The 19,982-nt window shown below is 38.7% G+C and overlaps 1 protein-coding gene across 5 annotated transcripts in view; it reads left to right on the forward strand.

Annotated features, from left to right (window-relative positions):
• The window catches only part of Hth (Meis homeobox homothorax), a 430,487-nt gene that overhangs the window by 40,866 nt on the left and 369,639 nt on the right, over positions 1-19,982 (forward strand). For 2 of the 5 annotated variants that reach the window (XM_072889616.1, XM_072889619.1), the window contains exons 1-2: positions 1,123-2,995; positions 13,747-14,000. In XM_072889616.1, the coding sequence (XP_072745717.1) occupies positions 2,981-2,995; positions 13,747-14,000 (269 nt within the window). In that variant the 5' untranslated portion in view covers positions 1,123-2,980. Of the gene's footprint in view, positions 1-1,122; positions 2,996-13,746; positions 14,001-19,982 lie in introns of those variants that run through there. The other 3 variants (XM_072889614.1, XM_072889615.1, XM_072889618.1) reach the window with 2 other exon arrangements.

The following is a 19,982-nucleotide window of genomic DNA, read 5'->3' on the forward strand; positions in this document are numbered from 1 at the left end:
CTAATTCTGCTAAAACAAATATTCATTCTTCATACGTATACACGTGATACTATAATTTGAAAAAGAACGGTGATTTATTGTAACAGAATTAGTCAATCCCGCAACTTGGATAGATTGCAAATTTGTCGAAACAGTTGCGTTCTGGCAAAAACAGTTGTGCGACGGATCCTCTCTCTGTCAAGAAGCATTCGTCGCGCTGACTGTCAGTATTATCCTGCGCTCGTGATCGCTCGAGTATCTTCGGCTCGATCCGCCGAGCACGCAGAAGGGGAGAATAGTCCCGAAAGCACACTGTCAAAATGCACACAAGAGGTAGTTATTCTATGAGACAACATCGATCACCGACGGTACGATTTTCATACGACACAATCAATCGTATTAATCATACTCACGTCGTTTACTTAAAGTCGACAAAAATGCAAAATTATCTATGCGCAAATTATTATTTTCATTTTATATATATATTATTTTCTATGAGTAAGATGTTAGTAGTTATATGCATTTTTATTTTAATTGAAATATTAATCAAACATTGTCGAGAGCGCGAGAGAGAATTGCTTAAATATTACAGAAAAGTAACACGCCATTTATATAAAATCTCTTTAACGGGGGGAGAGAATATCGCTTTTCCCGGAGTAAAATTCTGAAATCGGTACATTTTTCTCCGCTTTAGTTTTTCGAAGAACAGTTTTCGAGAGGCAAATGTGCCTCGGGAAACGCCTCGGAATTGGAACGACAGAGTTGGCCGCGAAATCTCTTCCTGGTCCGCGTATTTCGTGCGAACGACGTTCTCCTGTTCTCGTATCGTCCTAGCCACGGCCCACGGCCCACGGCCCACGGCCCACGGCTCTCTTCGTGGTCGTGATCGTCGTCGTCGTCGTCGTCGTCGTCGTCGTCGTCGTCGTCGTCGTCGTGGTCGTCGTCGTGGTCGTGGTCGTCGTCGTAGTCGTCGTCGTCGTCATCCGTCGGCGGTCTCGTTGGTAGTGGTGTAGCGATGGCGGAGGATTCTGTAGTTCGCAATCTCGCCGTCGCGGCGCTGGACCACGCGCTCTCTCTCTCGCCCGATCCCGATGGGCGGTCTCGAAGACGCATTGGCCGCGTTCCGTAGGCGTGGCGGCGAGTCTCCCACTCTACGGCGTAGCGCGGCGCTGATTGACAGTTGGCGAACGACTGCGGAAGGCGCAGGATCTAAAACCGCGCTAGGCGCTACTCTCCACGCTCGCTCGCTCCGCTCTTCTCTAACCCGTGCGATCTACACCCGGTTGCTTTTTCGTGGGGGAAACCTGAAACACGCATATCCCCGTGGCTGCCTTCGACCGCGCGCCCGCCGCTACGTGTAACACACTACGAACCTACCACCTTCTGTCCACCGGAGTTACGAGTGCCACACGCAGTAGTAGTCACGGTCAGGGAGGAGGGTCGCCGACGTCTCGCGGACATCACTCGCTCGCGCGGTCTCCTCTCTCGACTCGCGTACGGTCCGTACGGTCTTTATGGTGATATTCGTATACACTCGTCGTGTACACAGTAAACGCGCCGAGTCGTCATCGTCGCGTCGCGTCGCGTCCGTCTTGTATCCGTATACGTAGTATCCGTCGTAACGTCGCGCGCGCGCGCGCGCGTTATTATTGCTTCGCGATCCGGTTCTTACATATTGTGCGCGACAGGCAGCAACTTACTAAGAAGATACGTCTCGCGAGATAGAAAGGCATCGTCGTGGCAACGCTGCTACCACATTGTGTGCGTCACGCGCGTCTCTCGTAAACACAACCGCGAGGTGCGAACGTACAGATCGGTTGACTGTGCCGCGACGGTGAATAGTGTTAAGCGTCGTGGCGCCCGTCGTCGTCGTCGTCGTCGGGCGTTATTGTGGATTTCTTCTCGTGTCTGAGTATCGAAGGATGTAACGTGTTCTGTCAGTGGCATCATCGGTGATTATCAGTTATTGGTGTGCGAAACAGTGAATATAAAAAAACAGGACGTCTTTGGACGCATTTTATCGCATTTTATCGCATTTTATCGCGTGTGTCGGTTGTGAGAACACACGACCAAGTGTATTCGCGCTACTTCGGACAAACATCCTGGTGCCATCTCGATGTGGCACACTCGGCCGACAGCTCCCGCTCTAGGTGTCATTCTTCTCTTCTTGCTACTTATTTTATTTTAATATCGACGAAAATTCCTTGAACATATTTCTCGAGACGAAAAGCACGTGCCCGCGCGTAACGGGCAAGCGTGATATGCGGAATTGACGGCAGACGTTCTCACACCCGAGCTGATGTGTCCCGGAACGATCGAGGTGGTGTTGTCATCAGCGACGATGTGGAAACACGTGTATTTGGCCGCAACCGTCGTCGTAGCCGTCGAAAAAATCTCCCCGCGAGCGATACGTACTACTAACGAGCTGTGCTGACGCTTGTCCGCAATTGTAATTTAAATTCAACCTCTCGTTGTGAGTAACGCTCTTCAAAACACAACAGAAGAGAGAACGAGGAAGATCAAGAAACGAGAAGAACTCGTAAAGACAAACGGAAAACGAGAGAGAGAGAGAGAGAGAGAGAGAGAGAGAGAGAGAGAGAGAGAGAGAGAGAGAGAGAGAGAGAGAGAGAAATATTAGACCAGAGCGGAATAGAAGCGGGCCGACGGAAGGCGATTGTCCGACACGAGTGCGTGTCGAGTAGCATTTTTCGACCATTATTCTAGAAAGAAGGAAAAGAAGAAACTCATCTTTTACTTTGGCCGTCGGCAGCCGTCGGAGCTTGGAATTCGACCTCCATCTCTACCCGTCGGACAACTTACTCTACCTTTTATCGCCAAAGTCCAACGTCACGTAGCGCGTCCGAGCGCCAGGCTTAGCTCGCGCTATAACAGTGCTGAGAAAGTGTTGTGAAGTGTCGGGGCTCGCTTGCTTACATTGTGGGAAAATACAGCCGCTACGGTGGCTCAGCACGCAGAGTTCCCCGGCGCGGCCAGGGCGTTCATGGCGCAGCCAAGGGTACGTTTTATACAATTGCATATACATATATGTTTACCTTAGGTATTCGCGATGCTAGGTGAAATAATCGATAGGCCGCCAACACGGCTCGCCAGTCGTGTCAAATTCCAACCGAGACGGTTTAACTCTGATTCAGATTTTTAAACATGAAAACTCCGTGAAGAATTTTGTAATCTCCTTCTTAGAAAAACGCGCGTCTACGACGTGCCTCTAGTGACAAAAACGTGCGAAAGAGCACATTTCGTGCTTTATTAGTGAGTTGAGATATTTTAAAATATTAGAATAAAATATATAATTTATAAATATTTATGTTTGCGAGTGCGATTAAAAGTGTCTAAATATCATGAGAGTTAAATTGAGGAGGAAAATACTATTACTTGTAGAAAGATTCCATCTTCTCCACTCCAACTGTCGCGACAGCATTTTAAAGATTCTCGTTACGCGAAAGTGATCGAGTGTCTGTCGTTGAATGCGCCCGCGTGATTCGTTGCTCCGCGAGGAAGATCGAGTTTTTGCGGGTGTTGCCTATATAGGTAGCCTCGGGAGTCATCGACCATCGACATCGCGTGAATTTATAAAACAGTTCTCGCAGCTAAGAGGCAACGACTAAGACTCTCGTCTTAAGCACCCGCGGATCCCCCTAGTCGATGAATTTAAATTGAATATCGTCGCTGTGTCGAAAGAAAATTTACATGTCGGCCGCCACGACCGTTTTATGTAACGCCGTTTTGTAGCGCTTACACGCGCCGCGACGGCCAAGGAAAGAGTCGGTTGCACAAAAGGGTTGCTTGCGGGCTCGCCGAGAGCGACTTTCTTATTCGCGCGCGAAATTCGAACGTTTCGCCGGCACCGTCGATTCACACAGATGCGAGCAAACAAGGGATAGAAACAGACAGAGAGAGAGAGAGAGAGAGAAAGAGATAGAATGCGTTGAACATCCGTTGCAAGTCTTGCGGGCTCGTTTCGTGTTTACGTGCCGATTATACGCATCGTAATCGGACGACTTTGACCGCGGCGTAATTACGACCGATAATCATAACACAACACCGGGGAGTAAATTTCCTCTGGCCTCGATTGTGAGTCGAGACGTGACGCCTCGTGTTGGCCGCTGCGATTTCTCTTCAATAGTACAGAGCTAACAAAATCGTAGAGTAGAAATAGTTTAACGAATGTTTGTATCATAGTCATTTCGGAATCAGGCCGTAAAAACTCCTCGGTCAAATGCGTTTGGGCAATGTAGATCTCTTGTCGAATATTTGCTATATGATATTTTTTTTATATTAAATATTATCTCCAACATTTCGGATTTATACGTAAAACGGTTCTCCGTGTGTGAGAATTTCAGAGAAAGAGCAGAGTAGTAGTTCTCTCATCCAGTCAAGTCGCGATGATAAACATACATGACACTGCGAACGCATAATTAAAACAAGCGACAATTGACACTACATTGTTGTTCTCAATAATGAAAGACGTCGCGATTTCGAAATAAGTTTCTATTTACACCGTGCATATCGTAAATACTTCTAATGTATTGAAAGTTGAACGCATTATTTCCTCATTAGTTTGCGCGCTAACATAATAAATAATGGCAAAATTATTCCAGTAATAGATAGTTGTCTTTAATAATTCAATTAAGGACGATTGTTGAAGCTTTTATTTTTTACCATTTGAACACCGAAGGCGACGCGAACTTGAGTTCTTTAACTGTCAAAACTAAATTATTACACATTAACGCTATATAATATAGTGCAAATTATTTCTTTCATTATGAAATTCTTAGCTTTTCTTGTCACATATTAAAATTTATTTTAATAAATGTGCATCTATCATTTTCAATTTTGTACAATTGCATTAAAGTTTTCAATATTTATTAAGTTTTGATAAAGTCATTTTCATCCAAGTTTCCAATTAAATTTCATCGCGTTATAGAGATCGCAAATTTAATATGTTACGATAAATTTTTCGTTCTGTTTTAAGTTTCCACTTTATGTGATTAAAATCTAAATTTGCGTGTCAGTTATCTTTCTCTGTAAAATTCGCCGACGGATGATAGAGTCTGCACGAAATATTATATTAATACAAAGTTATACGTGAAACAACGATTGAAAATAAAAAAACGACGTCGCTTTATATTTATCTCGACAGACGATTCTCAAAGGGAGATTATTTCGATACAAACATCTCGTTATTTCTGATTTTGCGAACGGAGATAGAAAACTTGCAGTTTAACTTGAATTAAAAGATTGCAGAGATACTTTTCGAGAAATTAAAAATTTCATGCGTTTTTATTTGCGGTTTACATGACAGACAAGTAAGAGAATTGCTGGAGACAATTGTCGTTTTCATATAAAATTCCAATCTGATGATAGCCTTCTATCCGCTTGCATGAAATCTACCAAAATATTGCGCGCGGAATTAAATATGTAATATGCATATTTTTATTTTCCATGTAGAAAAAAATATAAATGAGAGAAGTGCAATTATATATTGCAATTATAATGCATATATTGTATCGCGGATTTTTAGACGTTACAAGTCAATTTCTAAGATTCATGAATATAAAACGCAAAAACTTACAACAATAAATTATTATACATATACATTTTTTTAAACTTAAGTGTTTTATTCATAATATGGATTTTGTTGATTTATTGATTATCACCTTCTATCATCGTGATATATTATACTAGCCGTCGGATATATATGTAACGTTTTTCTTCTTTGACATGCTTTTGAGTTTCACATTTTTAAGTATTTCACAATATTATAATTATTATTTATAATTACATAAATATGATTTATAAATTAAAACGCAAAATTAATATAATAAATTAAATAAAATCGTATAATAGGAATAAATTTTAATTCTCTTTCTCTATCTCTCTTTTATATATATTATATATATATTATGAGATAAAGATTTTATTCTTATATCTATTTCAGTTTTTATTATCGTTTAAATACTAAAGTAGATAGAGCAAAATTACATAAAAGATTGTGGTAAATCAAAATATGCAGTTTTTGAGAAAAGAGCTGCATATTGATACTTGTCACATTTCAAAATTTTTCTGATAGAATTGACATTTAGTGAATAAATCTGTATGTTCGTCGTATGTACGTGTACAGATGTACGAATATATTCGGTCTGTTCTAAAAAAAATGTATTTTCTTGAATTTCTCCTCACTTGTTTTGTCGAGATGCGAAGAATACTCGGAGTCACTCGAATAATATTTATTCCATCGTATGCAAATGCAAAATACTCGTGGTGGACTCGATCTCTGAAGCGAAGGAGTTGAGGATTAAATTCGATCGTGTTGACACTTCTTGATCATTCAATGCGCGGTGTTAAACGGGTCGTATTGATTCCGATAACTGGACTCCGCGCAAAAGCAACGCTCCTCGCGCGCCGATAATCGTTCGCGTATTTATACTCCTCGCGCGTGTGACACGTCGCGATGCGCGCGATTCTATAAGATATATATTTGTAAAATCCTTTTCTTTTTTTCTTTCTCAGTTTTTAGCGAGATGTATTGACAAAATCTCTTCGCACATTTTTACACGGTGCTATCGATTTAGATTTTGGTTTTAATTTGGTGTTAATTGTGTTAAAATTAGGATATAAATTTAATTAATCTTGACTTTCAAACGTTGTAAATGCGCTAGCAAATGAAAAAAGAAACTTGCGTTGAGCCACATTTTTTTCTTTTTCTGCCATGGATAAGTATTAGTGCCCCGTTCTCCAGGTGTTAATTGCACTTTGCGACGTAAACAGTTCCAAGTAAGCCGGATATAATGAGTATAGATGATTTTAGGTAAATAACATGTTTTTTGCGTCCGGTAGCGGTGTCTCAATCGTAGTCGGATTGTGCAAAACGACCGAGCGCGCGCGTTTTACCACTCAATTTTGCTTCGTGCGTTATTTAGTCCCGGTTGCGTTCGCAAAATTGCCAAAACGTGCGTGCGTGCGTGAGTGAATCGTGTAACTTTTTTGCGTGTAACTCAGAGAATTCCTATGGATCGGAAAAACGGAGAAAGCGAAATCCACGGCAAAGCTCGATCTTTGACAGATAATTTTTTTTCAGCGATCCAACACCCCGTCGAGGTTGCAAAATATTGGCGAAATATGATGAATATTCGAGCGTCACATGCGAGCGTTTACTGAAAGAACGACAACGAGTAGTTACTTGGTAACTTTTCAGTCTATTTGAACACTGACATATCGAAAATTCAAATGACCGTAAATATGATAAACATTAAATTTATTTGTCGATTTTATCGATTTTTAATCTCTATTTGTTATATACTTTTCTTTTATATAATTTTCTTTACTTATTACAATATTCTGTTGTATCAAATTTATTTTTGAAATTTGTTATGGAAAGATTTCAAGCTGCAATGAATTCTTTTAATTTCACAAAACATTTTATGAATTTTCAAATTCTAGGCTCTCGGAAAATTAATAATATGAGTTCTATTAATCTAAATAAATATTGTGATGCATCTTGCTAATAAATCATATTTCAACGAAATGTTATTTTTATTTTCCAAGGCGGCCATTTACTTCCGTATATGACTCATATTATTTGAAATTAATGTTTTCCTGAACTTGATTTCGATAGTGATGTTACCGACATTTACGGGAAAAATGAGTAAAAGAAGTGCGTTTACTTGGTATGAGCGGCGCATACATCTCGATGAGGGAACCAGTGTAACAAGGCGATAGCGCGTCTCGGATTAAAAATTTCGACCGTGAATAACGGACGATTCTTCGACGACGAGGTGTACCCGATTTTTCGTCGTCCGTCGGCGCTGTACCGCCACCGAATGAGTCGTGATTATGTATTTATGGGTATCCATCAATCACTTTCGCTCTCCCGATTGCCGCGGATATCGGCCTTTAGCCTACGGATTAAAGTCATATCGATTTCTCGCCGTTCCCCATTGGTCGTTGCGCGTCGTGTTTTTTTCCTTTTTCGTCTGGACAGTCGTTAGGAGGCATATTCATGCGCGAGATAAATGGGCCTAACTCGGCTCGATGCCCGCGATTTGAAGCCGACGACGAGCGCCCCGTTCGATACGAGCCGCCTGTTTCTGTTTCTCCAAAAATTTGATTATATTACAAATTATTTGGAATTCAGATCGTTTGACAATTTAAGTCGCATCGTCACCGTGATCGTCGAAAAATGTTATCATACATTTTATCAAAATGTTTCTTAAAGGCGCGAGATAATTTTATCGGTAAAAAAGAAAGAGTGTAGACTTGAAAATCGTAACGTTGCGTGTTTTCAAAGATATAATATAATCTAGTATGATAATTTGAATATTGTGTCAAAGATATAGATGCTTAAATTTGCCAGTTTGTAACAGAAAAGAAAAAAATACTGTAGATATACAAATACATACATATACATATATATGTTTGTATTTGTCAACGCCCGGGGCTTATTGATGTTTCGGATTTTCTAACAATAAGAACTCCTAAGCTTTCCCGTCTTACAATTAGTTTCGGGACAGGAAAACGTTCCAGCCTTCAATTTCTGTAAACTCAACGATACGTAGATATAAAAATTCAAGCTAAACTAAAAGTATATGTTGTACAGACAGTACAGTTTATATTTTTCGTTTTCGATTAGTTAAGATTAAGCGTCTTTAAAAACTAAAAATATGAAAACCATGTGTATTGAGATATGTCATATTATATAATCGTCATTATAAAGAAAATGTTTTATCTTAACATTTGACGTTTCGTAGTGCAACTACTTCAGGGTTAATTCCAAGTTTTACGCCACCGCAATTTAAATTGTTATAAATTGTAAACTGAATTAAATTGTTATATTTTCTATTCTTCTAATGAAAGAGAGAGAGAGAGAGAGAGAGAGAGAGAGAGAGAGAGAGAGAGAGAGAGAGAGAGAAGCGACAGGTAGATAACATGGCGCGAGCTGTCTTCCGGGAATTTTATCTGATTTTATATGTTTGAGATAATTGAATTTCTAAGGAACTAATTAATTACTCCCACGTACGAAAATTTAATATTTTATATATCGTGTAATTGTGTGCAGTGGAGAAAAGAAAAATGTTAAGTATTTCAAAATCGAATTCGAAATCGAAAGAACTTAATATCAAGATAAACGTGTCTTTTATAAATAAAAATGATATTGCGCAGTATTTTCTACATGTTGATATTAATTTCAAAATAGATGTTTAGGATTTTTTTTTTTTTTTTTTCGAAATAAATTTTTACAATATTGACATTGAGTGAAAGCGCCCGTAAGTAGTACAATGTCGTCAATCGATACTCATCGGCCAAAGTTTTATTATAAATTGTAAATTTCATTTCGCATGTTAAATAATAATCAATCTATCTATCTCTCGTTTATATATTTTACACCAGAGGCGATTCTCCCTCTTGGTGAACGAGTTTTATTTTCATCACACTAAATGTCAAATGAAAATTTCGACGTAAAAGTTTGTTTCGAAATAAAACATTATAGCTGACGTGGAGAGCTCGCGAACATGCTTGCCGATTTCGAGACGAGCTTACTCCGTCGTCAAACGTCATCGACAGTCTCGTCTTTTTCTCTGCAATATCTTGATGATACTCAAGGTCGTCATTTTTTTGCCGAGTGATTATAGTGTACACATATTTAATTATTGTCGGTCTTAATAAAAATATTATTTATGTAAAGAACTATTCGGGTAGTATTTCGAAGTGATGACGAGTCTGGCGATGCCAAAGACGGATTTTATTTTCCCTTGAAATCTTTTCAACGAAATCTTTCGCATTACGCTTCTCTCGCGAGAGATTAATAGCCGGGTAGGACGCCTCCGATATTTCTTCGCGCGCGATACGTTATACAATTCTGAAATTGATTTCAACGCCGGCTGTGCGCCATGCAACAGAGATAGAGACCGAGTGCATTAGGGGGAAAGAGAGGAGCAGTGAAAAAGTGTGAGAGAAAAAGATATAGGGACGGAGGGCCAATGTTGTCGGGTTATTGGTGTTTACCTCGTCGGCTCGCGAAATTCGCCGACGGCGGCACCTCCATCACTCGGCAATTTTCTGAGTCCTCGCGGTGATCCGCCGGGGATCGCGATGTATTCTGCCGATTTATATTTTCACCCGAAGATAATCGTCAGTATTACAGAGCCGTCTTGTCCTTCTTTTCTCCCCCGCATCTCTCTCTCTCTCTCTCTCTCTTTCTCTCTCTTTCCTCAGCGGTTTTTTTCGCAATTTATACCAAGATGCTTAAGCGCTTGCCTTGACCTATCTACTTATAAATGACGGTCGTTTATCAGACTTTACTAAATTTCTCTTGGTTCTTGGTCCTGCCGAGCCGGTTGCGCGAAACTGAAACGTATACGAACGTTGTTTACGCAAAAACGTCATTTCCATACAGAATTCGCGCGAATCTTGCATTAATTCTCTGTGACAGGACACATTTGTATATTAACCTTAAGATGCATTATTCAATTTTTGTCTGAGATAAACGTACGCGCAACATAATTTAGCACTTAAGAAGCCGTATGAATTTTCATGTGACATTCATAGTATTAGTTAATTTTACGGTGCTATTTTTATATATTCAAAAAAATTAAATCAATTGAATTGAATTTACTTAACTGATGAGAGGAAAAAAAAGAAGTGAAAAAATAATTTACTGTAGAAGCACTTATAGCGTTAATATAGGCTGATATAAAAGCCTCCGGAAATATCTTTTCCACGTCGAGTCAGTCCATCGCTCTCGTAATGTCTCGGTGACAGTCCGACATCGTCACGACGTCGTGCTGTAACTTCTTCGCCGTTTCGGTCACAAATTAGCGCTGGACTGTCTGCAAATAGCGATTGTATTGTATATATGGTGTGCATGCTTTCGAACCGGCTTTGCCTAGTCTTCTCGGCGACGTTGACGAGGACGACAACGACGACGACGACGACGACGACGACGACGACGACGACAACGACAACGACAACGACGACGACGACGACGACGACGAGCTTCATCGTCGGTAGGTGTTTGCCGCAAGTTTCCCATGATCGCGTCTTGAGAGACACAACTTTACCCTGCTCCTTCCATTACCCTTTAAGATATTCCGCTCGGTTGTCAAGTGATATCTTCATACCGTCGTGACGGTGAATTATTGTCCATGCCTTTTTCAATCCTCAGCACGGAGGGATTCGCATTCTAGACGCGACATGTCCGCGCGCTACCAGATACTTTTACATCGTTTTTCGCGTATAAATGAAACTTAGTATTTATATAAATAGAGAAATCGCAAAGTGAAATTATTCATAATAGCCGAAAGATAATTTATCGCACGTGCATATAATATTGTATATTTCTAAAAAATATTTATAATAAATAATACTTACTATCTAATTATTGCATTGAAAAATATGAATAATATTAAAATCTTTTTATAAAAATATTTGTGTACTATCTTAGATAACACAATGTCTTGAATTCGATATGAAATTAGCGTTTTATATAGAAACTGGTTCATATAATAATACAATAAGTAAGAGATGTGTTGAACTCTTATGGATACGCTGGAAATATTCGTAAAACGAAATGATAAAGATAATATCCATATTAATTTAGTATTCTGATTGGTTCTTCGCGACATTATGTCGTTGCATTTTAGCGATACAAAAACGAAAACGTCGCGCATAACTGAAAAGATCGAATTTTAATCGGTGCGTTATACTTGCATTCGATTTCGAGGCGACTTTAATGCCGCGTATCGGATTAATTCAAGTGCGATAGCGGGCCCCCCATTCGATTCGCGTCATGTAATTTTCGCAATTCCATCGCGATCTTGACATGTTCGACGTGCGAGCGTAAATCAAATTAATCGAGAGTTTGGCATAAATACTTGTTCCCGATATTTCCGTAGCGTTGCAATTGCATTGCAGTAGCAATTGTAGCCGCATCACTCGAGATTTTTTTTGACGTCGGCATACTTTATCTCAAGTAGATTGAATCCGTGCAAGTTGATAATTCTTTCCTGTCACTCTCTCATACGACGGAATTGTGCGAATTAAATTACTTGAATAAACAAAACACTGATTGCACGCACATGGTTTACGACATTTTTGCAATGTCACTTTGCAACCAGATAGAATTACATTTTTCCAGATTGTATGGAACGTTCCCTCCTTCCTCCGGTTGGGAAGGTAACCACGAATTCCCGCCGCTATACTTGTTTTCGCGACGGAATTACGCGGCATTCCGAGCCCAACGCTAGAATTAAGCAATTAACGATAATAATCGGCTTGCTTTCGTTCCCGCGCAGACTGTCATGGCACAAACCGCGGACTTGAACGAAAAATCAATGCTTCCATTCCCGATTGACCGACCGATCGCGATCGATCGAGGCAGGTCTCCAGGCTTTCAATTCGTCAAGCACCCTGTCGATACGCCGCGCTCTCGAATTTGTCTGGCAATTAGCGCACTTTTGCTCGTCATCCATCAGCTTTGCATCGGCGCGAGAACTTTATTGCTAGAAATCACGAGGTCTTGCCCTTTTTTTGCGGTATTCTGGTAGATCGGCGCTGCTAGAGGAGTAATTGAATACGCGGTTATTTATTACCGGTCGTACGCGGTGGTATGTAATTAATTGTCTTTCCCGCGGCGATTAAATCTTACATTTTTCTCCGACAGCCATGGAAAAGAAAAAGTTGACTATCGTGATTCCAAATGAAAAATCAGACAAGTAGTTACGCTTTTTTACAAATAATAATATTGAATCAATTTCTTGCGACAATAAAATACTCTTTTGTTAGTTTAGATATAAATTATGCGAAAATATCTGGGAATATCTAAATTTGAAAAAAAAAAAAAAACTTTTTTGAGAAAACAAGAATTAAAATCTAAATCGTCAGGTAATTAGTCATTAAAAATATTGGTTTTTGAACGTAATTGTCATCAATTCATATGATAATTGTTTTGTGTTGTATTGACATTCGAGGTTTAATCGATGACACATGAAGATTTTTATTTTTTTTAATCTAATTGCTCTTCGTAGCCACATAGACCGCAATGACAACGCTATAGGTCGTGCATTTGATTTTAAAACCAGTGTCCTTAGAATCGACCAGCTGATGCTCGTCCCACGAACATAAAGTCGCGAAACTATGATTGATACAAGTTTGCTTAAAAAAAGACGTGACATTCTCGCGGTGTCCCGTGTCACCTTTTGAATATTTTCCACGTGTTCTCTCTGAGAGTCCTTGCGTCAATCGTTATAAACGCGCGATTCTAAATTTATGAGCCAACACCAGAATAGACAGCGCCTATATTTAAGCCTCTATAACCCACATTATTTCTTACTTAAAAAAAAATTATCGTAAAACATTAATAAATATTGCGATAAAAATTAAAGATTAATTGTACTTTTTAAACATATTATTTTAATTTCACTTTGTAAAACATTTTATTTTATAGAAATACTGTCATAGTATTATCTCAAAATTACAATGGATTATAGAAGATAAACTTTTTGTTTCTCGAGGATTAGAATATATTAAGAAAATTACAATATTACTAGCGCGCATAAATGCAAAGAATATTCTTTAATTTAGATTAATCTGTAGTGAACGAGAATGAAAGAGAAAGAGTGAGAGGGGGGGGGGGGGTGGAGGGAGGGAGAGAGATAAATATCTAATATTATTTGATGTAAAAAAATTGTGCATCTTAAATAACATCAACATTTATGTATGTATTGTAATTTTGTAATTTTATGATTCTAGTATGACGATGGCGGGCTGCACGGGGGTTACCTCGAGGGCGGTGGTGGCGGTGGAGGCGCAGGGCTGTACGATCCACACGGTAATGCCCGCGGCGTTCCCGGACTCCATCACAGTCCACACCTCGGTAGTATGGGTCCGGCCCACCCCCAGTACCCACCACCTCAGCCACCACAGCACGTTCTCGCAGCGGCAGCCGCGGCCGCGGCCTCCGCGGTACCCGATGTCCACAAACGCGACAAGGATGCCATATATGGGTAAGTGTGGTATATTTTCTCTATTTCTCTTCTGCGCGCACACCCACACACACACACACACACACACACACGCATACACATATATATATATATATGTGTGTATATATATATATATATATATATATATATATATATATATATATATATATATCTGTATGTATATCTGTGCCGGAAGCGCGAAGCGCCGACGATCGGGTGAAACGGGTCTATCGAGCGCGATAACGAGCGACGGTTGCATGCGCGTTACGTGGCGCTTCTAAATGCGGCTTATCGAGAAATTATGCGCACTTTCGGCCGCCGTTACGACGATCTCTAATTTGTGCGACATAATTTTGCATGAGCTTGAGTATAAATGTGCGCGCATGATTATGTTCGCGGTAATCGCCGATGATTATACTTATTATAATCCGTTTCCACCGCGCGTATCTAACTACTTACGTACCTACCTCACGTTTAAAAGATTTGCATAAAAGTACGTGTCGATAAATGTCCTATTTTACAAGCGAGACGTTTTGGCGGGAAACAGGTGCGAGAGCGAGCGCAGGACGAGCTTGAAATGCACATAAATTCGTCGTAGCTGTTTGATTTTCTGAATCCGTTTACCCGACCTGCCTCAACAATTTCATTGTAATGGGCAGGTCACTTTGATTTTTTTCCCTGTAATTTCGAAAGGAAGGCAACTTCCCTTTTTCTTTTTTCAATCAGTATCATAGTACAGTTGCTATATTGTAAGTAAATCCATACTATGATATCAAGGATCTACAAAAATTTAGATACTACAATTAGTGTTAAAAAAATATCGTGATTTTATATTATATTATTTTAGAGAAATAGAAATTATATTTTTCTCTTGAATAGAAAAATCCTTCAATGGAAATTATAAAATAATAATAAATGCACATAGCTAAAATAATGGTAGTATAACAGAATATAAAAAATAAGTTCAATAAAAGGCAATAATATACCTATTATTTTCAATAATTAATGACAGTAATTTACATTTTGCTTAGGGAAATATTAGAGAATATTGATTATTTTATGAATGAAAATAATTAACTTGTATCGTAATTTAAATTATGAATTAGTAACTGTTAGCAAAAAATTGTCAATAATATGCAAGTATCAGACAGATCTGGTTGCTAAACGAAATGTCGAAGGGAATATATTGATGTATAGTTTGCTAGTATCATTATAGGATTCTCAGTCTCGAATAATATTGACGTTACATTCCGAAGCGACGTGTCCAGTTTTCTGTATCATGCGCGATATCGTTTTTGCGATACATTGCAAAGTCGGACAGAATATCATTACCATATGGTTAACTCGACAGATAACCACGTTTCAACGAGCTGTCCCTCGGCTTAACGATATTTTCCGTTCCTCCGCGATGACAATACGTCACATTGCTTTTACACGAGGTTCTTTCTATTCTGGTTTTTACTACATGTTAATTTCTTGCTTTTAAGACAGTAATACATATGAAAACTTATTATTAAGAATGCGAATGAGAGATTATATATGAAAAGTACATAAAATGAACGAGTAATATATGCAACAATTCACGATCGCCAAGATACATATAATAGAAAGAAACAATATCTCTAATTTTTTATATATTTTAGTTTTTACATTATATTGCCAATATTTCTGTATTGCTTTTTTTTTTTTTTTGTATTTTTTTTTTTTTTCGCATCATCGTAGTAACTCGTGCCACGCGCATCCACTGATTGTACGAGCTGAAACACGTCAAATGGCCGTTTTACGAAGCTGGCTCAGCGACCGTGTTCCGCGTGATTTATAGTCGCGAGATGCCCGTGATTTCTGATGTACCGTCCTAGAACGGGAGCCTCATTATTCCGTGCACCCTGTAATTTGTCCATTCGTCGTGTGCCCGGGCCCGACCCGAGGTGGAGATTCCACAACTTTCTCGGAACGCTCTGCCGCCGTGGAAGGTGTGCTTTCGGTGCGTTTATACGGTTATACGCACGCTCTCTCGCTGCCGAGAGGATTCTGTTTTAATTGCATAGCGGTATCTTATGTTAAAATTGCATTCTTTTGAATTAATTTTACATTATATTGAAGATTAACTCGAATCACATCCTCTTCTTTGAAAAACTGATGGAATATATAACTTGATTTTTTAAATTGTTTAATACGAAATCAGAATCTCTAAAAATACCTAGTCTTGAAATAACTTTTTTTTTTTTTTTTTTTTTTTTTTTTTTTTTTACTTGAGTTAATTCTGGGAACATTTATGATCTCATATCACGTGCGATTTTCTTTGCTGCGCTAAAGAAAACTTAGGTGCTAAAAAAGAATACTCGTGTCTATACAAAGTATGTAATCCTGTTTTATAGAATACGTTTTTGGCATGATTGAATTGAGTCGTTCGATAGCAGAATCCGTGACCATTTTTGTCTCGTGTTTCATCCAACTCGATTAATTCGTCTGTTAAAGCTTTCCACGTGTGAGGAGATTGATGTTGCTCGTGCTCGAATGTAATGAGCCACGATAAAAAGAGAAAAAGTCAGGGACGTCTTAAAACATTTCATTAAGATGATTTTTCGAACAAGTTGCACGGAGATGTAAAATGTACATATACGTATACAATACATAATATTGATTGATACTAACGTATACTTTTATAATTAAATAAGGAATAGTGATATTTTACAAAATTGTTTGACGTAACAAAAAAAGTAAAACTCTTAATAATATTTCTTAACAATAAATTTTTACTCTGTCTGGTTGTCAATAATAACATTAAATAATAATGTGCTTATTTTTTAATATTTTTTATTTGATAATTTTTTTTTAAATACAGTAACACACGCTCTAAAGAAAAGTATTATAAAGTTTAAACAATATCTATGAATAATTGCTCTGTCATTGATAATTTTTTGATTACGACGACGATTCTCTTTTCTGCTTGGTGGAGTTTACGTAAAAACCGGATGTAACGTGAAGACACAAATCTAAATCAATCACTGGAATCTTAGTGACTTATGCAAGGGGCCTATGTAATCAAGTTATTTAAGAATTAAACATCTCGCAAGTTTCTCATGCAAATCTGAATGACAATTTATCGTCTGACAGATGGAAAAGTGATATTGCTCAATTATCGATCTCTTAGTGAAATAAATAATCACATCGCGGATATTATTTTCAGGCAATCAGCAATTTGATTAATATAAATTTGCGCGAAGGAATGTGAACAGTCGTCATCTTTGCGTTGAAAATGACTACGAAAAAGAATTTATAGGCTATAGATTTCTCGTAGTTTTTTAAAGATTAAAAATAGCTTATAAAGTACTCGGGAATGTACCGTTTAATGAGCGTAAAGATTTCGAAAACTCTTATATTTTATTTATTTTATAACATGTAGCTTTTATAGCAATGTAATTCAAGAAAACAGAATCTTAAAATTTTTATTTTATTTTATGCATATGTAAAAGTGTATTGTGTATTATAAAGTTATTTAATATTTGGTGTTTTAAAAAGTGTCATAAAAAATTTACGACAAAATTTATAATCTCAGTAAATTTTTTTTTATTGAGTTGTGAAATATTGGCTGACTTGATCAATAAAAAATTGATTATTTAATATATATAATATACATATACTCTATTATAAGCAACCAAGATTGCCGAAATTAGCTATTAGTCGGAGTATCTTGTAAGCGGTAGGATTTGTAAGTTTTTGACAAATTGGAACAATTAATCTATTATTATTCTCGGCTTTCTTCTACTCATCTTTTTCTAACACTTATGACTCGTGATTTGCATTTGATTACTTGTACTCGAGATTAAAGGACCGTTAACAAAATTAAGCCATGTGTGTGAAATCGCGTCGCTGTCGTTTAGCGAATCGTAAACCGCGGCGTGGCGTGAAATCGACGATGCCCGTGCGCAACAATAAGAGTCGGCAGAAAGAGAGGCGGGGGAGGCGAACAGAGAGAGAGAGAGAGAGAGAGAGAGAGAGAGAGAGAGAGAGAGAGGTAGGTAGAAAGAGAGGGAGGAGGCGTCGATTCGAGGGGCGGAAACCGCAAAACCGCAAACATCCCCCGTACGGTGTACAACGGTCCAATCATATCATTACCTTTTGCGGTCCCGTCATTCTGACACCTCGTTTCTGCCCGTCGTTTGTCATCGGAGTTGCACTTTGTTGTTGCGCCGCGCGCACGACCGCCGTTTTAAAGAAACGCGCACTTAAAGCGCGCCCCATTCAATCGCGGCCTGTAACGCGCTCGGTGGTTTTCCCCTCCTCCTTTGACCGCGTATAAAACTATACAGGTGTTCGATTCTGGTCTCGCGACGTCCTAAAAAAATGTCGTGAGTCTTTCGAAATTGCACATCTTATGCGGGATAATGCCTTTACTAACAAGAAATGGTTTGTATAATGCTCTTTACACCGCGCAATATTATCAATACTATTTTTATCTCCTCAAAGAGACAATTTCACGAATCACGTTGAGCCATCTTCGAATTTCATTAGGAGTATAAAAAAGAGAATGAGAGACAGAGAAAGTCGGGAAGAGTTTTCAGTGTGGGGGTGAGCGCGCGAAAAATCTAAATTAACAATTACTGCGTGACGTTGCGTTAAATCGATTACCCGGTGGTGGACGGTACCGGACAGAGCGACGAGGGAGAGAGCAGCGTTAGAGAGGTAGAGGCGATAGAGATATAGACAAGGAGAAGCAAAAAAAAAAAAAAAACAAAAAAAAACAAAAAAAAACAAAAAAAAACAAAAAAATAACGGTCCATATACTGCGGCGGTAGGCGAAAGGGGTAAAGTCGACGACTTTTTTTTTTTTTTTTTTTTTGCCTGGGTCGCCGGCGGTACCTTCGGTTCGGTTCGTTCAGCGCAAGTTCAGCTCGGTTAGGTCGGCGCGCAGGAGAGTACGTTGCTCGCGGCGGCCACGTCAATTTGTCGAAATTCGTTCCGAATCGTTTTATGTCCGCCACGCCGCGAGACGCGACCCGCTACCATGCGCACACAACGCCTCCACCTTGGCGGCTACCACGTTCGCGCCGTTTGCTCTCCTCTCTTTTTCTCTCCCCTTCCATCGAACTTCTCGAGACCCCTCTAAGGTTTCATCGCCGTCTTTAAAATTGTATAACCCCATGGGACGAGACGGAGCCGCGAGCTAAAAATCCGTGTCAATGGTCACTTTTAACTGGCGTCGTCAAACATTCTGTCTACAGAGGTGTAGTAACTTACTTTTATATTTTGTTTAATGATTCATTTACTTTCATGTTATGTTATTGGATTCATTGGAATGCAACGCTTTTTTTATATTTAGCATTTTTTTGCCTATTGTGTTCAATTAATTATTATTAAAGTTGTTTTTAATGTCGATACAAGAATATGTGTTTGTAACTGACGTTGTATATGTATTTTGGACGTTGGATAAAGCACTATCAATAATAGAGACTATTTGGTACCATTTGTCTAAAATAAACATGCATACAAATTAAATGCGTTGTTTTGTGAAAATTTACTTTGCGTATTGTATTTAGATTATATGTACATTCTTATCATTTCTTGTTCCACCTATGTCTTTAAAGAGGTAATTTACATACGACTGATCATTTAACAAATTCCAACGTAAAATGTTAATGATACGGACGCAAATTAGGAGTTGATGTAGGCTTCGTTTAACTTCAAAATAATGTCATTTGCATGTTTGCGACGGTGAATACGTATATCATTTGTGTTGTTTTAAAGTTAAATTTTATGTGGTTCTAAATATATACTGTAACATAAATATTAATTCAGATTGCAAAGTAAAAAATGGCAAAGTTGCAAAGTAGAAAAAAAGCAAAATGTTACATATAATAATGCACGCGCTTCCCGTGAGCGTGTCGTACGCATTGTACACTTGGTAGTTGCATATTATACCGACGCATAAATAATTGTTTCGAGAACGCGCGCCACGGAGTTGTGCCAGCTTTAAACTTCGATATTAAGACCTTGTTTGCA

This window comes from Anoplolepis gracilipes, chromosome 4 (assembly GCF_047496725.1).
Source record: "Anoplolepis gracilipes chromosome 4, ASM4749672v1, whole genome shotgun sequence".
In the NCBI taxonomy this organism is placed as follows: Eukaryota; Metazoa; Arthropoda; class Insecta; order Hymenoptera; family Formicidae; genus Anoplolepis; species Anoplolepis gracilipes.